Below are 18,482 nucleotides of genomic sequence, written 5' to 3'. Positions count from 1 at the left end.
TGAACATGACACCAGCCGGGCAGATGTCTTCCTTGACAAAGATATGGCCAGGGCAGAAGGATTCCATGTGGCTCAAAAGAATGGCATGTTCTAGAGGTCAGTTCTGGGGGTTGGTTAGCTCAGTTGGCTGGATGGCTGGTTTTTGATGCAGAGTGACACCAACAGCATGGGTTCAATTCCCGTCCTGGCTGAGGTCATCCAGCCTTCTCAGCTTCACCCATTGCCTGAGGTGTGGTGACCTTCAGGTTAAACTCATCACCAGTTGTCTCTCTCTCTAATGAGAGAGCAGCCTATGGTCCTCTGGGACTACAGCGACTTTCATTCGTTTCATGTTCTGGACCAAAAGGCGTGCTACACCATATTGTGCGGATTATGGGTGTTAGTATGCCAGCTATGGATAAAATAGCAAGGGAAGGAGGGTCCTCTTAAGTCTTGGTCAGCAACCCACCTAGGAGAGGGCAACTCTGAATCCAAACTACGGCTTGGTGACCTTGCTGCTGCTGTCCTAGTTCGCTGGGCCATGACCGATAAGTGCTGGGCCTAAAGGGTGGGGTTAATCAGCGCAAACTGTGCTACACCTTAAAGATCCACTGTGCAAGCAGGAAGGAAAAAAAAATATTCACCCCAAATGCAACTCAACTGGTAAGTCCTGTAGCGATGGGAAAGTGTGAAAAAGGCAGCTGCAGTTCCAATCCTGCACGCAGGCAGCTCAGGATATTGTTTGTTTTGATGATGATCTGGAGACGACATCATCACCCGATAGCACCCTGAGTGACCAAGCAGCCTTTTTGAATGACAGCACTGCTTGCTCCTGAATTGGAGAGGGACCCAGAAAAGGGGGCCTAAACAAATGCTTGTTTCCCCGCCACCCAGTTAGCATTAAACTTCCAAACCTGCCGATGAGCCATTCTGAACGCATTGTGTCCCTGGGCCTCCTCCTCATGACCAGCAGCATCCAACTATCATCAGCAATCGTGCTCCAACCTTGAAGGCTAACCCTGCTAACAAAGATAAGTTCTACAGATCTCTGTGAACTCATCCAGAATGCCCCTCTCAAGAACAAAATTGCCATCTTTGGCAATTTCAACGCCAGAGTTGGCCCTGACAGCCAGGCGTGGAAGGTAGTGCTCAGAGACCATGGAATTGGAAACTGCAATGAAAACAGATGTCTACTCTTGGAACTCTGTGCAGAAAACCAGCTGTCCAAAAGCAACGTCCGCTTTCAACAAAAACGTTGCTTCAAGACCACATGGATGCATTCCTGCTCTAAACACTGGCCCATGATAGACTACATCTTAGTGTGCCAGTGTTACCTAAAGGACGTCCTGCATACTACAGTCATGCCCAGTGCTGACTGTCATACAGACTACTGGCTCATTCACTCAAAGCTGAACTTGCATTTCAAGCCTAAGTCGAAGAACAGACATAGAGACAACCTATCAAAGAAATTTTGAATCAGCAACCTGAAAGCCTCATCTAGCAGAGATAGATATCAAGCAACCTAGAAGACCAGATTGGAACACCCAGATTTCACTGCTGATTCCACTCCAGGAGAACTCTGGGAACACATCAAAGCTGTAGTACTGGATGCTTTCAATGAGGTCATCGGGCGCACCAACAAGAAGAATAGGAACTGAAACAAAAACAGAATTACCTGGAAAAACTCAGCAGATCTGGCAGCATCAGCGGAGAAGAAAAGAGTTGACTTCTCGAGTCCTCATGACCCTTCAACAGAACTGAGTGAATCTTAGAAAAGGGGTGAAATATGCTGGTTTAAGGTGGGGGGGTGGGGGATGGAGAGAAGTGGGGGGGTGGTGTGGTTGTAGGGACAAGCAAGCAGTGATAGGAGCAGATAATCAAAAGATGTCACAGACAAGAGAACAAAAGAATACAGAGGCGCTGAAGGTGGTGATATCTTTTGTTCTTTTGTCTGTGACATCTTTTGATTATCTGCTCCTATCACTGCTTGCTTGTCCCTACAACCACACCACACCGCCCCCCCCCCACACCCCCATCTTAAATCAGCTTATATTTCACCCCTTTCCTAAGATTCACTCAGTTCTGTTGAAGGGTCATGAGGACTCGAAACGTCAACTCTTTTCTTCTCCGCCGATGCTGCCAGACCTGCTGAGTTTTTCCAGGTAATTCTGTTTATGTTTTGGATTTCCAGCATCCGCAGTTTTTTGTTTTTAAGAACAGGGACTGGTTTGACAAAAATGGCAAGGAAATCCAAGATCTGCTGGCAATAAAAAGGTCAGCTCATCTGGCTCAGCTGGCCAGCCAAGAGAAAAAGACAACCTACCATCAAGCATGCAGCACCCTTCAACGTAAACTGAGGAACATCCAAAATGACTGGTGGATTGCACTTGCAGCAAAAACTCACCTGTACGTTGATACTGGTGATATAAGAAGCTTCTACGAAACACTAAAATCGGTTTATGGACCAACATATCAAACCCAAAACCCTCTGAGGTACATCGATGGCAAGTTACCACATATCAACAAGGAGTTGATTGGATTGACTGGATTGCTGGTCAGAGCAATTTGAAACACTCTTCAGCACCAAGTGCACAGTGTATGATACTCTCATCAACTGCATCCAACAACATGTGTTATGGCACAGCAGATGGTAAATGCCGAGCTGCTCAAATCCCAGAGGGAAACTTGGAACAGCTGCCACACTGTTTTTCAATGTGTATTTTATTTCGAGATGCGTGCTTTGAATTCAGTAGTAATAAGTCCACTGAGTTTTAGAGCTTTTTTTACAAAACTAAATTAAACATTTATTAAAAGAAGAAAAGATTTCAAGCACATACAGGGGTCTACAAATTACTACTATAATAAGTCCTAAATCCCCTAATTAATCTGACTCCCAGTTACACCTCTGTTAAGACAACAGTAAAAAGAAATATATTTCAACAGACCCAGGCAAAATACACAGCACCCTGGACAGTGATATTCACAGTGAGTTTTCTTAGCTTCAGTTCCTGTAGGCAGCAACTTGATGCATAGAGGCTGGGGACTTTTCACACTTGTTACATCTTAGAATTCCTTCTCCCTTACACATAACCTCATCTCCTTTATACATGTTTCTCCCCTCTAATGCAAATTCCATTCTTCCAATATGTCTTTGCAACTTAAGTTTTCTCATAATATAAATCTTTCATTGTACTCATATTATCAGTAACCTTTGGGAAAATAAACACACTGTTTAGCTTAGCTTCTTATGGCTAAGTTTGACATCAAACTAGGTGTGAAATTCAAACAGCCTAATTTATCTAAAAATGCAAATGTTTCTCACACCCCACATTCTAAAACTTCAGTCATGTTTATGTATTTAGCATTGCAAACCTGGCTTTCCTTTTGTTAGCTCAAAAACTCCAGACCAGCTGTCTCCAATTCAATTAAATCCCCCCCACACACAATTCCACAAAGATAAACTAATCCAAAACCCACTATTAACCTAACGTTACAATAAATCACAATAATATTATGAAAATTATTATATTTTCATTACACCTGTCAAAGAAGAACTGGATGAAAGCATAACTCTGGAGGAAACTGTGACTGCCATCAACCAACTGAAGAGGAACAAAACCCTCGGAGTCAATGGAATTCCACCCGAAGCCTTGAAACATGGTGGCCCTGCTCTATTACCAAACCTCTTGAGATTTTCATGACCTGCTGGGAACAGGGCAGGATTTCACAGGATCTTCGTGATCCATTAACATCATCTTGTACAAAAACAAAGGAGAAAAGTCAGACTACTCCAACAACCATGGGATCACTCTCCTTTCTATTTCTGGGAACATCCTGGCTAGAACACTTCCGAACAGGCTTGTATCTATCATCATGGAAGAAAACCTCCCAGAGAGCCAATGTGGTTTCAGAGGAAAGAGAGTCACTGCAGACATAGAATTTGTACTCAGACAACTACAAGAAAAGTGTTGTGTACGTCACTTTCATAGAGTACCATGGTGAGGTCTACAAAGGTGACATACAGACCTTTGTTTTGCTCATGACTTTGGAAAATCCTTGAAAAAATAGGGTGGCCACCCAGGTTTCTGACCATGGTGAAGCAGTTTCACGAAAATCAGTACGGACAAGTCAAGCTCAACAGCAGCCTCTTGAGTCACTATCAATTCTCCAATGGTGTGAAGTAGGGATGTGTGCTGGCCCCGACCTTATTCATCACCTTCTTCAGCATGATGCTGCAGCAGCACCTTGAGGAGGGAGTTTATATAAGCTTCCGGATTTATGGAGGTCTTTTCAACCTCAGGCGTCTTCAAGCTCAAAGGGCGGAATGGTCCCAGGTTTAAGATAGCGGCTTTTGCGCCGTATTGTCCCTTTCCTGCTTCAAAATTATGCAGTATCAGGAAACATGTGTGATCACTGGTTGGCAGCCTCTGATTTGCCCACCGTGCCACTACCTCGCCACATCCTCACATCAGGTGCCATATTTAAATGGCAGTCGCGCATACAGTTCTCAATGCTTGCAGAGCAGGACTGCTCTGGTGAAGGCATGGCCCCAAAAGCCAAGAAGAGTACAGCCCTCTGATCCAGTGACTCTCCAATCCAATTCCTGGGACACCTTCTGGACCCGTTGGGGCCTGCCACGATGTCCTGTACCACTGCTCTGGCCGCAGGAGGCCCATCAGTCCCACCACTACGGCTTGGGAGGCAGCAGCAGAGGTGGTCAGTGCCAACTCTGCACACAGGAGGTCGGACATCTAGTGCAGAAAGCGGATAAATGATCTCATCGTGCTGCCAGGGTAAGGCAACCATCTCATAATTGTCAACTCACCCACTCACAAGGCCATCACACATTCACTGATATCTCACTCACTGGTAGCTCAAGGGACATCACCACTCACTCTCTCAGACACACCCTCACATCTCCATCTGGCTTTATCTCCTCTGGAGACTAACTACGCAGCCCTCACCATCTTGAAGCCACTTGCACAGACCAACATGTGCCCCCCCATCGCACCCTAGGGTATCTCTCTTCCCCCATACAGCCCTCGCCCTGCAGCCTCTTCCCTTGCCTGAAGCCACTTCTCCCCCTTCCTCAAGCAAGCCCTAGCCCTGAAGCCGTTGAAAAGCCACCCCTGCATTATGGCTTGTCTGGTAGGTAGAGCTCGAGAGCCTAAAAGTGATGTGATGCTGCCTGTGAAGCCTGGCACTGATGACTGTGAGTGCTGCCCAGAGCAAGGTAGGCAAACAAACCTTGAAGTCCCGAGCAAAGTACAGCTCACTAGGTGCACGTCGCTTATGTACAGTTGTGATACATGCCAGTGTGCAATCACACTGGCGTGTTTGGATGATCCAGCATGGGGGAATGATGTCAGTGAGCAGGACTTATAATGAGATGTTTTGAAATCATGTTCCCGATGTTTAGCGATGGGAAACATGGCCCGCCATTGACGGGTGGAGCAGACGATCGCAAACTGGTTTCACGACGGCGTAAGATTGATTTTTGGCCTTCTCACCATATTGTTCGCTCACACCTGCCATGATGCCCACCAATGGGACCAGACGATTCCATCCAAAGATACAAGAAAAACTCATCTGTGAACTTCTTTTCACTGATGACTGCGCTCTCCTGGCCCAAAGTCTGTCAGACCTGCAACATCTTACAAAATGTTTTTCGGAGACAGCACAACTCTTTGGACTAAAAATCAGTTTGAAGAAAACTGAAGTCCTGCATCAGCCTGCACCCCAAGAAGAATATAAACCACCAAACATTGTCATTAAGGGAACTGAGCTGAATGCCATCAAGTAATTTACCTAATTAGGGAGCATCATCTCATTTCATGCCACCATTGACAAGGAAGTGGTTAATAAACTTTCAAAAGCAAACAGTGCATTCGGCAAGTGTGGAGCAACCACAGTCTCAGAGCATAGACCAAACTTAAAGTGTACAAAGCTGTAATCCTCACCACTCTTCTGGATGGCACCATGTCATGGGTCCTGTATGGCTGTCATGTACACCTTCTAGAGCACCTCCATCAGTGCTTCCTCCACAGCATCTTTAAGATCTGCTGTCAGGGCAGCATCACAAACTTTAAAGTCCTGGAATCTGCCAACAGCAGCAGCATTGAGGTCATCCTCCTGCAAACTTACTCACTGGCGCTCAGTATGGGTTCCACCAGGGTCACTCAGCCTTGAATTGCACATGAACTTCAGAGGTGAGGTGAGAATGCCTGGCCTTGACATCACAGCAGCATTCAACCGAATGTGGCATCAAGGAGTTCTCAAAATTGGAGTCAATGGGAATCAGGGGAAAAACTGTCCACTGTCTGGAGTCATACCTAGCAGAAAGGAAGATGGTTGTGATATTTGGAGGTCAATTATCTCAGTTCCATGACAACACAGCAGGAGTTCCTCAGAGTAGTGTCCCAGGCCCAACCATCTTCAGCTGCTTCATCAATGACCTTCCTTCCATCATAAGGTCAGAAGTGGGGATGTTCGCAGATGATTGCACAATGTTCAGGACTCCCCAGACTCTGAGGCAGTCCATGTCCAAATGCAACAAGACCTGGACAATATCCAGGCTTGGGCTGACAAGTGGCAAGTTACATTCGTGCCACATAAGTGTCAGGCAATGACCATCTCAATAAGAGAGAATCTAACCATCGCCCCTTGACAGTCAATGGCATCACCATTGCTGAATCTCCCACTATCAATGGGGTTACCACTGACCAGAAACTGAGGGGTTACCACTGACCAGAAACTGAACTGGACTAGCCATATAAATACTAAGGCTACAAGAGCAGGTCAGAGGCCAAGACTCCTGCGGCGAGTAACTCACCTCCTGACTCCCCAAGGTCTGTCCACCATCTACAAGGCACAAGTCAGGAGTGTGATGGAATGTTCTCCACTTGCCTGGATGGGTGCATCCCCCACAACACTCAAGAAGCTTGACACCATCCAGGACAAAGCAGCCCACTTGATTGGCACCACATCCACAAACATTCACTCCCTCCACCACCGATGTACTGTATCAGCAGTGTGTACCATCCACAAGGTGCACTGCAGGAGTTCACCAAGGCCCCTGAGACAGCACCTTCAAAATCCACGGCCACCACCATCTAGAAGGAGGGGTAGCAGATACATGGGAACACCACCACCAGGAGGTTTCCCTCCAAGCCACTCACCATCCTGACTTGGAAATATATTGCTGTACCTTCACTGTTGTTGGGTCAAATTCCTGGAACTCCCTCCCTAATAGCACTGTGGGTGTATCTACTCCACATGGATGCAATGATTCAAGAAGGCAGCTCATCACCACCTTCTTAAGTGCAATAGGGATGGGCAATCAATGCTGGCCTAGCCAGCTACACCAACATCCCATAAATTAATTGTTAAAAAGCCAACTGTGTTGGGTGGGTCACATTACCCGGATAGGAGACAGTTGCCTGCCCAAGATCATGTTGCATGGAGAGCTTACCACTGATAAACGGAACAGAGGGGCGCTATGCAAACATTTCAAGGACTCCCTGAAGAAGTTGCTCTCTGTGTGCCACATCGCCCATCGCCAGTGGGAAGCGCAGGCCATAGATTGTGGTAATGCCACATCAGGAGTGCTACAGTCACCTTTGAGACTAAGCGAAGAACCAGCATGAAAGAGAAAAGAAGAATAGATCCAACTGCCCCCAGCCGCGACTACACCTTCACTTACAACTGTTCTGAGAGAATCTGCTGGTCATAGATAGTCCTGATTAGTCACCAGCCGGCCTGTAACTGATTAGAAGAAAAATACAACCTTCCAAAAGTCTTTATTCACAAAGAAATGCCAAGAGAGAGGGGGTGTAGACAAGATTTGCTTGAATGGTACCAGGTTTGAGGGTCTTCAGTTATGTGGAAAGACTGGAGAAGTGAGTTATTCTTCTTAGAGCAGCGAAGGTGATGAGGAGTAAAAACAGAAAATACTCAGCAGGTCTGGCATCTGTGGAGAGAGAAAAACTCTCAGAACCTCAAGTCAGTTGTGCTAGGCTCAACAATCTTCAGGTTATGAGAAAATTTGACAGAGATGTTCAAAATCATAAATGATTTTGATAGTGTCAATAAAAAGAAATTGTTTGCAGTGCCAAAAGGGTCAGTAAACTGGAGGACACAGATTTAAGATGATTGGCAAAAGAATCAGAGGCAATATGAGAAAACTTTCTTTTACACAGTAAGTTATTATGATCTGGAGTGCACTATCTGAGTAGATTCAAAATTAACTTTAAAAAGGCAATTGGATAAATAATTGAAGGGAAAAGAATTACAAAGTTATGGGGAAAGAGCAGGCTAGTAGGAATAATTTGATAGTTTTACCTAGTACCAGCATAGTTAACGATGCTTAAATGGCCTTGGTCTGTGCTATTTCATCTATGATTCTATGAAAAATCTTTCATCTGGACCTTCATTTTTTGGTTTCTGAAAGTTGAAATAAACTCATTATAGCCTTGGTCCAAACAACAACAATTATATAGCACCTCCAACATAATAAAATGCCTCAAGGTGCTTCACAAGAGCATTATAAAACAAAATATAACACAAGCTACATAAGGAGATAATAGGTCAGATGACCTAAAGCTTGGTCAAAGGGGTGGGTTTTAAGGAGTGCCGTAAAGAAGGAAAGCAAGGTAGAGTGGTGGAGACATGTAGGGAGGGTTTTCCAGTGCTTAGGGCGTAGGCAACTGAAGACACAGCTGCCAATTGTGCAGAATAGCATGGGCACAAGAGCAGAATTCCAGAGATAAGGTGAAAGTGACTGCCCTTGACAAGGCAGTATTTGACTGATACACCAAGAAGCCTTAAAATTGAAATTGATGGGAATCAGGAGGAAAATTCTCCAGTGGCTGGAAACTTATCTGGTGCAAAGGATGATGGTCATTGTTGATCATCTCAGCCTCACTACGTCACTGTAGGAATTTGTCAAGGAAGCATGCTCAGCTTAATGATCTTCAGCTGTTCATCAAGGATGCTCTCTCTATTATGATGATCAAAGTGGGGTTATTTGCAAGGGGGGCTGTCTGCTGATGGTTGCACAGTGCTCAGTTCCATTTGCAATTCCTCAGATAAAAAGTAATTCATGCCCACATGCAGCAAGACCCAGATAATATTATACTTGGGACGAGAAGTGAAAAGTAACAATTATGCCATGCAACTTTCAGGCAGTGATGTTTTCCAACAAGAGAAAACATAACCATCTACCTTTGTCAGTTAGTTGCATTAACATTGCGGAGACCCCATCATCGATATGCAAAGAATTACCAAAAAACAAATTGAACGGGAACAGAACAGAGGCTGGGTATTATGTGTTGAGTGGTTCACATCTTGCCTCCTCATTTCCTCTCTGTGATCTACAAAGTGAAAGTCAGGAGTGTGATGGAATACTTTCCATTTGCCTGGATTGGTGCAGCTACAACACTCAAAAGGCACAACACCATTCAGGACAAAGCAATCCCATTTGATCAGCACTGCATCCACTGGCTTAAACATACAGTCCCTTCGCCATCAGTTCCTTTGTGTGCAGCTGCATCAAGCTGTGTGTAGACCTTCGGTACGCAAACACCAAGTGTCACTATGTGCTGAGGTTCTACCTGTCCCCGGTGTTGCAAGGGAAGGGTCTGGCCACGCTGCCGCGGAACATTCCAAGTAGTTGGACCATGCCGTACCACCTGTCCCTTATCGAAAAAATTTATACAGAGAAACACCTTTGACCACAAGTCCATCAGGCAGTGGTCAGCACGTAACGTCCTAGAGGCCCTGTGGGAAAAGGAGATGGTGGATCTTGTCGGATGGTTCTTTGAGCAGACTGTCAAAGTCATTTGGCAGAATGCCTCATCGCCAGAACTTTCCAACAAGCACCAAGATGTAGCTTGGCTGGTGGTGAGAAAGGCCCTCCCTGTCAGATGCTTCCAACACCCCAGGAGTCTCACCCCCTTTGCACGTTGCCCTCGAGGTGGCTGTGGCGGGGACGAGACCATTGTTCACCTCCTTGTGGATTGTGCCTTTGCAGAGAAGGACTGGAGAGAGATGCAGTGGTTTCTGTTGAGTCTCATCCCGAGCAGTTCTGTGGCACAGGACTCTGTGCTCTATGGGCTGTTCTCAGGGACACACACAGAGACAAACATCAACTGCAGCTGGAAGATCATCAACTCGATGAAAGACACTCTTTGGTCTGCCCGAAACTTGTTGGTCTTCCAGTGCAAAGAGTTGTCCCTGACCGAGTGTTGCAGACTGGCACATTCCAAGGTCCGGGACTACATGCTGAGGGACGTACTAAAGCTTGGGGCTGCCGCCGCAAAGGCGTAATGGGGAAAGGTCGCTGTCTAAGGCCTTTCTGCCATAGTGCACTGAGGGGCTGGGAATTGTATAGACCTCCTGTGTTGTACGGCTCACAATGAATGTATGCATTGAATACTAGTTGTTTTATAATTGTATTGAAGCATCTCAGAGTGCATCATGATGTATGTTGATAACTCCAATACCATTGTCTGATTGTCTGTAATGACCATATTGAAATGATTGTAATATTCATTGATTATATTGAAGCACCTCGTGATCCATGTGTAAAAGTTGAATCTGATTGCACTTTTTGTGATGGTGATTTAGAAATGTTTTGTAATGTTCTTCCAGATAATTTATGAATCAAGTATTTTTTCAAAAAAAATCAGTATACTGTATGTACTGTCAAAGTCATTTGGCAGAAGGCCTCATCGCCAGAACTTTCCAACAAGCACCGAGATGTAGCTTGGCTGGTGGTGAGAAAGGCCTCCCCATCAGATCCTGCCGACACGCCAGGAGTCTCACCCCCTCTGCACGTTGCCCTCGAGGTGGCTGTGGTGGGGAAGAGACCGTTGTTAACCTCCTTGTGGATTGTGCCTTTGCAAAGAAGGTCTGGAGAGAGATGCAGCAGTTTTTGTCGAGGTTCATCCTGAGCAGTTCTGTGACACAGGACTCTGTGCTCTAAGGGCTGTTCCCAGGGACACACACCAAGACAAACATCAACTGCAGCTGGCGGATCATCAACTCGGTGAAAGACACTCTTTAGTCTGCCCGAAACTTGTTGGTCTTCCAGTGCAAAGAGTTGTCCCCGACCGAGTGTTGCAGACTGGCACATTCCAAGGTCCAGGACTACGTGCTGAGGGACGCACTAAAGCTTGGGGCAGCCGCTGCAAAGGTGCAATGGGGAATCGTCGCTATCTAAGGCCTTTCTGCCATAGTGCACCAAGGGATTGGGAATTGTATAGGCCCCTCGGGCTGTACGACTCACGATGAATGTATATAGTGAATACTAAATGTATCATAATTGTATTGAAGTACCTCAGAGTGCAACATGATGTATGTCGATAACTCCAATACCACTGCGCTGTCTGACTGTCTGTAGTGACCATATTGATATGACTGTAATATTCATTGATTGTATTGAAGCATCTAGTGATCCATGTGTGAAAGTTGAATATGACTGCACTTTTTGTGATGGCCATTTAGAAATATTTTGTAATGTTCTTTCAGATATTTTATAAATAAAGTATATTTTTCCAAAAGAAAATCAGTATACTGTATGTACTATTAAAATGTGCACGGCAGCTTCTCACCAAGGTTCCTTTGGAATAATTTTCTAAACCAGCAGGATCCATCAACTAAGGGACAAGTGCAGCAGGTACATGTGAATGGGTAATAAATGTCAGCCTTGCCAGTGACATGCATATCCCAAGAATTAATTGAAAAAGTAAACTATGTCATAAGGGCTGCCAGTTTACAAGCATCATCTACTTTATCCAGATACTCTCAAAGAAGTCACAATTTCTCCATCTATATTCCGTGAGGGTCCCCGATTACACTACCCTCTATTGGTTCCCTATTAGCAATACATTAAATTACAACAAGGATTTTGAATTCATGTATTCACTATACTCTTGTGTATTTCTTCCAGCCCAAGTATGTGCCAGCTTGGACTGCCCACTTTTCTGACCCTCTCTGCCTTTGTAACCAACACCACACAGCTTCACCCTGATGACAGTGATTTCAGTTGTCTTGCTGTATCTGAATTATCTCTCGCCTCAACTTCAAAAGCTTCCTTCGGAGGCTGACTATTTTTGTGTTGCTTCATTGTATAACTTGCGTAGTTCTTTTCTGTAGCCTTCATTTTATTACTGATATCGTTGAACAAGCAGAGAGCTGGGTAGGAGGATGAGAATCAGTTTTGCACTGAATGATCTGGGTGCGGAAGATAAGTGAATTCAGGGACTTCCGTGTTGTTGTTATTTCCTGGGGTGTAATAATGCTAAGCAAGCACCACTACTGGTGTGAGTGGCAGCAGGCTGGCCCAGATGAACTTCGTGACTTCCTGATCAAAAAGGCAGAGAAATCACTGGGCAGCAATTGCCCAACTGTTAAAATTTGGGAAACCGCCATGGGAAATCAAGGAGCCCTTAAAACACCAGGCTTTCTTGTGGGGTCCCGGGGTGCACTTCTGCTCCTCCTGGCTCACAAAGAAACATGTGAAGAGTTTTCTAAACTTATCTTACCACTCTGCTCTTGGTCACTGAAAAGTGACTGTAAAAATAAACCAAATAAACAAACCAAAATTTAAACATTTAAGATTTTCTACATCTTTTGAAACTTAACCTTAGGCAAGCATCTATGAATACTGAAAAATGTTAAAATTCATGAAGAATCATGTTTTTTGAAGTTAACACCCATTAAAAGCAAGATAAAATAACAGCATGGTAACAGTGTATAGTTTATAAGCACACAAAAGTTTCTAAATATTATCCTTGATGGTTTATTGATGCTTACTTTTAGTTTGCGACGGGCATTGAATTCTTGAAGTTTCTTGTGTGCATTGTCCATATGTATAAAATTTGCAGATTTTCCTATTACCCAGGGGTGTTGTAGGGCCTGATAGGTAGTTAGACGTTTCTTTGGATCCAAAAGAATCAACTTTTTAACCTGAAAAAAAATCATGCAGAACAAAGAACTTATTCAATAATGATTCAAGTTTTGCAGTTGATAGTTACAACATGTCTTCAGTGCGGCAAACCCAAATTTCATTTAAAGTATTCCAATGAAGTAAGTTATTTAGAGTTAGAATTAGAGACAGATGTGTTAATGGATGGAGGCACTGGCCAAACATTAAATTACTGATTTGCAGCGGGGATAACAATATTAAAGTTCACCTTGATGTAGTTAACTTTTCTCAGATAGTCATCATGAAGATCTTGATTCCTTAATTATCGTTCTTTTCTTTAAGAAGCCTAGTTGAAAGGCCAATCCCCATTGCATAGGCACCAATATGAAAAGGGTATTATAGAGGGTGAGGTGAATCAAAAACTTGTGATTAGGTGATATGGTTTTAAAAGATTGAAGAAAGAAAGATTGTAGGACGAAAGAAAGTCTAAGGGAGGTAAGACATTTTGAGTCCTGAGAATTTTTTTTTAACTTGTTCTTGAGATTTGAGATTCGCTAGTAAGGTCAGTATTTATTACCCATCTCTAACTGTCCTTAAGAAGGTAGCGTTGAGTTGCCATCTCGAACATTGAAGTCCACATGGTGCAGCTACACCCACAATACTGTTTGGGAGTTCCAGGATTTTGACCCAGCGACAGTGAAAGAACAGCGATATAGTTCCAAATCAGTTTGGTGAGTTACTTGAAGGGGAGCTTGCAGGTGGTGGTGTTCTCAAGCATCTCCTGCCCTCGTTCTTCTAGGTGACAGAGTTTGTGGGTTTGGAAGGCACTGTTGAAGCAGCCTTGGTGATTTGCTGTAGTGCATCTTTGAATGGTGCACACTGCTGACACTGTGTGCTGGTAGTGGAGGGAGTGAAAATTTAAGTTGATGGATGGGGTGCCAATCAAGCAGGCTGCTTTATCCTGGATGGTGTTGAGCTTATTGAGTGCTGTCAGAGCTGCACTCATCCAAGCTGGTGGAAAGTATCTCATCACACTCCTGGCTTGGGCCTTGTAGATGGTAGACAGGCTATGGGTAGTCAGATGTTGAGTTACTTGCTGCTAATGGGGATAATTTTCCCAACTAATTGGAGGTGGGGTTTGGTGCATGCAAGGAGTTAAATCCCCTGAAATTGATGCTGGGTCGGGATTCCTACATCATCCTGCTCTCTTGCGGTTTTTTCCCTGAGGAGGATTCCAAGGCCAGCGTGGAACCTCCTTGGATTTGTTGGGAAACCAATTAAGGCAATTAAAATCTTCTTTAACTCTTGATTTTTCCCAGCCAGTGCGTGGATTCCACGCTGTTTCAGCAGCTTGCCAGATTGGAGAATGCAAGTCCATAGCAGGACCTCATTGTTTGGTGAAACTGACCTGCTGGCGACAGTATAAAGGCTGAAATTGGCAAGCCTGTATTTAGCTACAGGAAAAGGCTAGTGCTAACAGAAGCAGTTCTTTCAGCCTAAATTCACTCATTTCTTTGCAGACAACAACTTTGTCCAGTTACTATCAAGTGACTTGGATTTCACTGAGATCAATCTCAACTTCTTGCCTGTGAGACTTCCCTGCAACATGGGGGCTACATATTCTGCAGTTGCTTGGAATGCTGAAGAGGAGATACAGCTTGCTCCAATCCAGCAGCCACAGCAAAAGCGTCTGCCTTCTCCATGACCACATGCAGCTACATGGAACAGAGCGAATTGACACAGAGCTACACTGAGGAGGCGGTGATATCCTCGGCACAGAGTCTATGGACCAAGGAACATCTTCCTCAACCCCTCTGAACATGTCATAGAAGGCTCAGGCTCTTGCAGCGGGTAGTCGCAGACCTATGTAGCCTTGTAGCAGACATCTGCACAAGAAGCGCTGGTGGCGATGCATTACCTGTGGCTGTCAAGTTAACCACAGCCCTGAATTTCTTTGTGTCTGCCTTCTTCCAGGGATCTACTGGTGACATCTGTAAGATCTTGCAATCTGCAGCCCACAATTGTATCACCCTGGTCACCAACTATATCCACTTTGAAACGGATGAGGCCAGTCAGGATTTTCACAGGTCCAGGGGTGATATGTTGTACTCTTGTGGCAATCAAGGTGCCATATAATCAGCCAGGAACCTTTGTTAATCAGAAGGGCTTCCACTCCCTTAATGGCTGTCACCACTGCAACAACCTAATGCAAGTCTGTGTCAGTATCCATGGAAAACCATGACTCTTTCACCCCTTAGCTTCCTCACATTTTGTGGGGATTTTCTCCACAAGAAAACCTCCATGTTGGCTCCTGGGAGATGAGGAATATCTACTCAAAACCTGTGAATGACTCCAGTGGGAAATTTTACCAGGTACAGCAGAGGTACAACAGGAACCGTATCATCATCAGGGTGACTACAGACTAAGCCATTGGCTTGCTCAAAATGAGTTACTGCTGCCTTTACTGAGCTGGAGGCGCGTTGCAATATGCCCCCAGCAAAGGTCTCCAGAATTATTGTGGTCTGTTGTGTTCTTCACAACATGGTGCTGCAGATAGCACTGGAGCTAGTACGTGAGGATGCTGGAGAACATCTGACATCCTTGGAGGAGAAGGAGGAGGATGGAGTGGAGAATCTTGATGTGCCTTTAGGGCTTGCAGGTGCAGACTGTCTGCCATAGAAGCCTGTGATGCACTCATCCAGGCTGATCCATTCACCACAATGAAACTGACTAGGAACGATGGGTTGTACAACAAAGTAGAGGCCATTAAAATGAATAGTTCACATAAACTCATTTTTTCATTTAAAAAAAGAGCATTAATGAAACAGTGATACTGTAACAAGCACTCAACTGAATCCATTTGAGCAACCAAGACTCCTTCCTTCCATGCTTTTTACTACTTCTATGTGGTGCTACACCTGTGAGTTCAGGAGAGCTAGAGGCAGGCTGTTTGATTGTCTGCTCTGACACTTGACATGCCCATAGTGGACATCCTGGGGTGCATGAATGCCCCACCTAAGACTCCCCCAACTGCACCTGTGTAGGAGCATACTTGGTCATTGGGACAGGATACAGCATGTGTGGGTCTGTCTGGTGAGTGGGGACAGCAGGAGCTGAGGAGTGGGGGCTTCTTGAGAAGAGCCTTCATTGACATAAGCCCCTTCTCAATCTTTCTTCTTAGGGCCTACCTGCACAAGAGAGAGCACTTAGCTGTATGTCAGTGTGGAGTTATGCCACCAAGGTAATGCTTTATTCGGTGTTCTGTAAACTGGCAGCCAGAGTGTGCAGGCTCTTGGTGTGAACCAGCATGCATTCAGTAACCTATTGTGTCTGATTCCCCATGAGATTGACCATTCTTACAATGGAAGTGGTCATCAGTGCAAATCCCTGAGACAACATGGAACTCCGGATGGAACACGGATTCCTCCAATTTCTGTGTAAGGGTACTCACTACCTCTGGAAATCTTTTCAGAATTACACACATTTCCCGTTGCTGCTCCACAAGTTCCCTTTTAATGATGACCCCCAAGGGTCAGCATCTGTGTCCTGCTGAGCAGAGCTTGGAGTGACCCGTGCTCTCCGAAGGGGGCTCTCCACTGCTGTCCCTGTTAACAGCATCTGCTCCTGCTTGCACGTAATGTGCTCCTCACCATGTGTCATTGTATCTATCTGTGATGCTGGACCATTGAGGTGTGTGTATCTGCAGTAGGAGTATGCACATCAGTCATGTGACGGTGATTCCTTGAGAATTCCTTGGGCTCCTCCCTCATCTACTCCATTGGGACCAGCAATGCACCTGTAGGAGATGAGAGACATGAGTTAAAATATAACACAATAATATTAACACCATGTACTTTCCCAGCTATCTTTGTAACATCATCGAATTTGTCTACAATACACTCTGCTCCTTCATCCAAGTCATTAATATAGATTGTAGTTAGTTGATGCTACAATACTGATCCCTGTGGAACCTAACTAATTAGTTTGCCAACCTGAAAATGACCCATTTGTCTGAAAGTTGGTTATGTTTGTACTAAAGTAGGTGAAACAGAGTTCCAAGTTAGCATAGTGCAGAGTTAATGTATTGGTCATATCAGTTCATCATGAGTAACAATTAAGTGCCAACTGGCAGTGCTTCATCTAATGCTATTACCAGTGGTGGAATTTTCTGCTCCTGCCAGCAGTGGGAATTGTGGTGGGTGGGGGCACTTAATTTGGTGGGAGGCAAAAGATCTGTTTCCCAACAGTGGGATAAACTGTTGGAATTTATGACTGTATATAGGTGGTATGCCCCTGGTAAGCTTCACCCCTTCCACAATTTTAAGGTCTGTAGATGTAGCTTTCTCCTTCTTGGGAACCTCACATAACTTCACTCAAATGCTGTGACAAGGCTGGACAAAGGAGGCAGGTGAGGGCTGGAAGGGGGCTAGTGTGGAATGGTAGAGTGAAGGCTTAACAGGGGAGGCAGACTTATGGGGAAAGGGTGGGAAGGGAGCCCGAGGAAGGGGGAGACATTGTCTGTGGAAGGCGGGTGGGGGGGGGGGGGTGGGGCGGAGAGGCGGTGGAGTGTGTTAGATGTGGGGGTTGGTGATATTGTCACAGTGGGGTCTTGGGGGGGGATAACTCAGGATATTGGTGAGAGGAGGGAACAGTCACAGTCAGAGGGGGGAGTGGGATGCAGTAGGGTGGCAACAATATAAGAAATAGGAGCAGGAGTAGATCATATGGCCCAACGATCATTTAATACAATCATGGCTGATCTTGGGCTTCAATGCCATTTTCCTGCCCGCTCCCCATATTCCTTAATTCCCTGAGAGACCAAAAATCTGTCTATCCCAGCCTTAAATGTAGTCAATGATGGAGCATCCGCAACACTCTGGAGTAAAGAATTCCAAAGATTTACAACCCTTTGAGTGAAGTTGCTTCTCCACATCTTAAATGATTGGCCCCTTATCCTGAGACTGTGCCCCTATGCTTTAGGCTCCCCAACCAGCGGAAACAATCTCGCAGCATCTAACCGATCAAGCCCCCTCAGAATTTTGTAGGTTTCAATGAGATGGCCTCTCATTCTTCTAAACTCCAGAGAATATAAGGCTAATTTACTTAGCCTCTCATCAAAGGACAATCCCCTCATCACAAGGGCCAATTTAGTGAACCTTCGTTATACCATCTTCAATGCAAGTATATCCTTTCTTCAATGTGGAGACCAAAACTGCATACAGTATTCCAGATGAGGTCTCCCTAAACCTTGTACAACTGCAGCAAGGCTTCTTTATTCTTGTACTCCAGTCCCCTTGCAATAAAGACCAAAATGCCACTTGCTTTCCTAATTGCTTGATGCATCTACATGTTAACCTTCTGCGTTCCTTGTACAAGCACACCTTAAGCATCAACACTTACAAGTTTCACACCTTTTAAAAAAATTCTACTTTTCTATTTTTACAAGCAAAGTGCATAACTTCACATTTCCCTACATTATACTCCATCTGCCATCTTGTTGCCGATTCACTTAACCAGTCTACATCGCTTTGCAGCCTCTCTGTGTTCCGACCCCCACAGCTTACTTTCCCACCTA

At 45.0% G+C, this 18,482-nt stretch overlaps 1 protein-coding gene across 1 annotated transcript in view; it reads right to left on the bottom strand.

Moving 5' to 3' along the window:
• The window catches only part of camk4 (calcium/calmodulin-dependent protein kinase IV), a 300,351-nt gene that overhangs the window by 6,767 nt on the left and 275,102 nt on the right, over window positions 1–18,482 (bottom strand). The window contains exon 10 of the mRNA XM_041186348.1: window positions 12,796–12,948. Coding sequence (XP_041042282.1) covers window positions 12,796–12,948 — 153 coding nt within the window. The remainder of the gene's footprint in view (window positions 1–12,795; window positions 12,949–18,482) is intronic.

The sequence above is a fragment of the Carcharodon carcharias genome, chromosome 4 (genome assembly GCF_017639515.1).
Source record: "Carcharodon carcharias isolate sCarCar2 chromosome 4, sCarCar2.pri, whole genome shotgun sequence".
NCBI classification, from domain to species: domain Eukaryota; kingdom Metazoa; phylum Chordata; class Chondrichthyes; order Lamniformes; family Lamnidae; genus Carcharodon; species Carcharodon carcharias.
The sequence above is the reverse complement of the archived record's forward strand: the minus strand, read 5'-3'. Positions and strand labels throughout refer to the sequence as shown.